At 44.3% G+C, this 3,819-nt stretch overlaps 1 protein-coding gene across 1 annotated transcript; it reads right to left on the minus strand.

The window, feature by feature from the left end:
- Positions 1 to 1,987: 1,987 nt before the first annotated feature.
- Positions 1,988 to 3,346, minus strand: LOC465048 (annexin A2-like). The gene has a single exon (XM_054658757.2). The coding sequence runs from the start codon at positions 3,291 to 3,293 to the stop codon at positions 2,274 to 2,276; it is 1,020 nt and encodes a 339-aa protein (XP_054514732.1). The 5' UTR covers positions 3,294 to 3,346; the 3' UTR covers positions 1,988 to 2,273.
- Between the last annotated feature and the right edge of the window lie 473 nt (positions 3,347 to 3,819).

Raw genomic sequence — 3,819 nt, forward strand, 5'->3', positions numbered from 1 at the left:
TCCACTTATGATTTATTTTAGCATATATTGTGAAGTAAGGTTTAAATTCATCTTTCCTTGTATGGATAACCACCTGTTCCAGAATAACTTATTGTATATTACATAATTCCTCCATATAGCTTCAATAACACCTCTATCATATGTGAAATTCCTATATATTCATGGACCTATTTTTCATTTTCTCTTTTCCATTTGCCTGTTTAATCACGCTTCTTCTTTTTTTTTTTTTTTTGAGACGGAGTCTGGCTTTGTCGCCCAGGCTGGAGTGCAGTGGTGCTATCTCGGCTCACTGCAAGCTCCGCCTCCCGGGTTCACGCCATTCTCCTGCCTCAGCCTCCCGAGTAGCTGGGACTACAGGCGCCTGCCACCATGCCCGGCTAATTTTTTTGTATTTTTAGTAGAGACAGGGTTTCACTGTGTTAGCCAGGATGGTCTCCATCTCCTGACCTCGTGATCCACCTGCCTCGGCCTCCCAAAGTGCTGGGATTACAGACGTGAGCTACCGCGCCCGGCCAATCACACTTCTTTCATTATCCTAAGTGATAACATAATTTGATAATTGGTAGAGCAATTCACGTGACTTTCTGTCCTTCTTAAATAATGCTTATTTTTGTTCTTCTTTTTCACTTAGTTGTAGATTATATGCCAAATTTCAAATTTCATGAAATAAATATTTTGTAGTTTGATTACTGTCGTATTGAATATATAGATAATACTGCAGAAATTGAAATAAACTTACTATTGGATTATTGGATTCACTTTTTCATGATCATGTTGTATATCTTTACTTATTTCAAACTTTTTTTTTTTGTTTGAGACAGAGTTTCATTCTGTCGCCCAGCTGCCTGGAGTGCAATGGTACGATCTCAGCTCACTGCACTCCCGGGTTCCAGCAATTCTCCTGCCTCAGCCTCCCAAGTAGCTGGGATTACAGGCACCCGCCACCACGTCCGGCTAATTTTTTGTGTTTTTAGTAGAGACGGGGTTTCACCATGTTGGCCAGGCTGGTCTTGAACTTGTGACCTCAGGTGATCCACCCACCTCGGCCTCCCAAAGTGCTGGGATTACAGGCGTGAGCCACCGCGCCCCTTACATTTATTTATTTATTTATTTAGAGACAGAGTCTAGCTCTGTCGCCCAGGCTGGAGTGCAGTGGCATGATCTTGGCTCATTGTAACCTCTGCCTTCCGGGTTCAAGCCATTCTCCTGCCTCAGCCTCCGGACTAGCTGGGACTACAGGCGAGCGCCGCCACCCCCGGCTAAATTTTTGTATGTTTAGTAGAGATGGTTTTCACCCTATTGGCCGGGCTAGTCTCGAACTCCTGACCTCATGATCCACCCGCCTTGGCCTCCCAAAGTGCTGGGATTACAGGCGTGAACCACTGCGCCCGGCCCTCATTCCCCTAAAATTGTAATAATTTTCTGCATGATAGTCTTGCTAATCTTCTAATAGATTTGTTCTTAGGTGTTTATTTTATATTTTATATTATTATTATTTGTAAATTGTCTCTCTTGTTAAGAAACATATCTTAACTGCTTCTAGTATGTGAAAATAAAATAATATTTTATATTTATGCTAAATTCAGTAAACTTACTACATTTTGTTATTGACAATGCATTGCTTCTTTAGACCCTTTTGAATCTCTATAAATAAACTTGTCATGCGCCAATACTTACTTACTTTTCTTTCCTTTCTCATTCTCAACTTTTTCCCCTTGTTTCACTGGTTGCAAATTCAGCACAATGTTGAACAGAAATCACGGTATTATTCATTTATGTATTTATCACTTATGTAGAAATCACACAACTACAGGTGCCAGATATGGGTAAACGCTAAGGGTATTACAAAATGTTACGATGAGATCCTGTCATTTTAAAAAGCAATTGGCTTACAGGATATCTGCAATTTTTTCGGTCAATCAGTACCTAAGCATCTCATCTGAAATACCAGGTGAAGCTCTTTTATGTTTGTTTGTTTCTAAAGTACAAATTCAGTTTATTCATCTGTTTATGACACAGTACACAGGAGGCAAAGTGTTTCACATCATAGACTTCACTTCCAACTCCTTGGAATGTTCATTTCTTTGGCTTACAGGAGAGACTACACAGGAAGGCCAGGCAATGCTTAGGCAACTAAAATGAGGTTGGGGGCAATGCTAACGTCACCCTCACAGGGACGGCCACAGGGACTGTTATTCGCAAGCTGGTTTTCTAGACCTGTTAGCTGGAAGCATGGTGAGCACCATTTCTGGACGCTCAGGCCGTGTCGGGCTTCAGTCGTCTCCACCACACAGGTACAGCAGCGCTTTCTGGTAGTCGCCCTTAGTGTCTTGCTGGATGTAATAGTACAGGGACTTGCCGTACTTTCTCTTGAATTCAGACCTGATTTTCAACATGTCCACTTCACTGCGGGAGACCATGATTCTGATCAGGATTTTATCTCGCCTCCCCTTGCCCTTCATGGAGTCGTACAGCCCATCTGCAAAATACAGGGGCTTGTTCTGAATGCACTGGACCAGGTTCAGGAAAGCATTTTCCAGGTCTCCTTTAACCTCTTTCCTGATGCTTTCCAACATGTCATAAGGGCTGTAACTCTTGTACCTATCAAATACTTTCTGGAGGTGGGGCACGCTCCGTTTGGTCATGATGCTGATCCACTTGGGAACATCAGTTCCTTTCCTCTTCACTCCAGCGTCATAGAGATCCTGGGCATCTTGGTCAATCAGTTCATAATCAATGACAGAGCCATCCTCTGCTCTTCTACCCTTTGCCAGGGCAACCATCAGCTTGCGGAAGTCACCAGATGTGTCCGAAATAATGTCCTTCTCCAGATCAGTCTTGTACATTTCCTTGTAGACTCTGTTAATTTCCTGCAGCTCCTGGTTGGTTCTGGAGCAGATGATCTCAATGAGAGAGTCCTCGTCGGTTCCTAGCCCCTTCATGGAAGCTTTTAGCTCAGAAGCGTCATACTGAGCAGGTGTCTTCAATAGGCCCAAAATCACTGTCTCCAGGTGGCCAGATAAGGTTGACTTCAGTGCTGATGCAAGTTCCTTTTTGGTCCTTCTCTGGTAGGAGAAGGCAATATCCTGTCTCTGTGCATTGCCGCGGTTGGTCAGAATGTTGACAATGGTGACCTCATCCACACCTTTGGTCTTGATGGCTGTTTCAATGTTCAAAGCATCCCGCTCAGCATCAAAGTTAGTGTAGGCTTTGACAGACCCATATGCACTTGGGGGTGTAGAGTGATCACCCTCCAAGCTGAGCTTGCACAGGATTTCGTGAACAGTAGACATTTTGAAGGAAGCTGGGCCGTGCGCTGAGAGCTGAGAGCGTCCCCAAATGCTGAACACAGGTGAAGCTCTTGAGTCCGCACTTGATGAGCAGCAGATATTTTATAGAAAGATCCACATCACCCTCTAGTGGTCAAAGGGGCGAATTCATCCGATGCCCGCTGAGCTCTGCCTCGGCCTGCCTGGGTGGGGAGTGGCCCGCCCCGCAGCGAGGCAGCAGGGAGGCATCCCAAGTATCAGAGCGGAATTAAGAAAAAAGCAGCACTTGGTGTGGTACCAGGCACGTACTCCACAGCATTGTTACTAGCAATTACTTACACAATTACTCAGCCATTAATCTAATGCCGATGGTGGTTTATCAGTGCATTTTGCCTCCCTCAACCTTTTATAGTCCCCCAAGGCAGGTGTGCTGCCTAAATCTCTATCCTATGTTCTCTGCTTTTTTCATTGTAAACTCTATATCAAGGGATTGGAGGCACTTTCATTCTTCCAGTGATGCTAAATGTCCCAAAGGTGTACTTCTTATCCA

Source organism: Pan troglodytes, chromosome 11 (assembly GCF_028858775.2).
Source record: "Pan troglodytes isolate AG18354 chromosome 11, NHGRI_mPanTro3-v2.0_pri, whole genome shotgun sequence".
Taxonomy (NCBI): Eukaryota; Metazoa; Chordata; class Mammalia; order Primates; family Hominidae; genus Pan; species Pan troglodytes.

Excerpts from the sequence above, each read along its gene's own strand:
- LOC465048 (XM_054658757.2), bottom strand. The coding sequence starts at position 3,293 with ATGTCTACTGTTCACGAAATCCTGTGCAAGCTCAGCTTGGAGGGTGAT.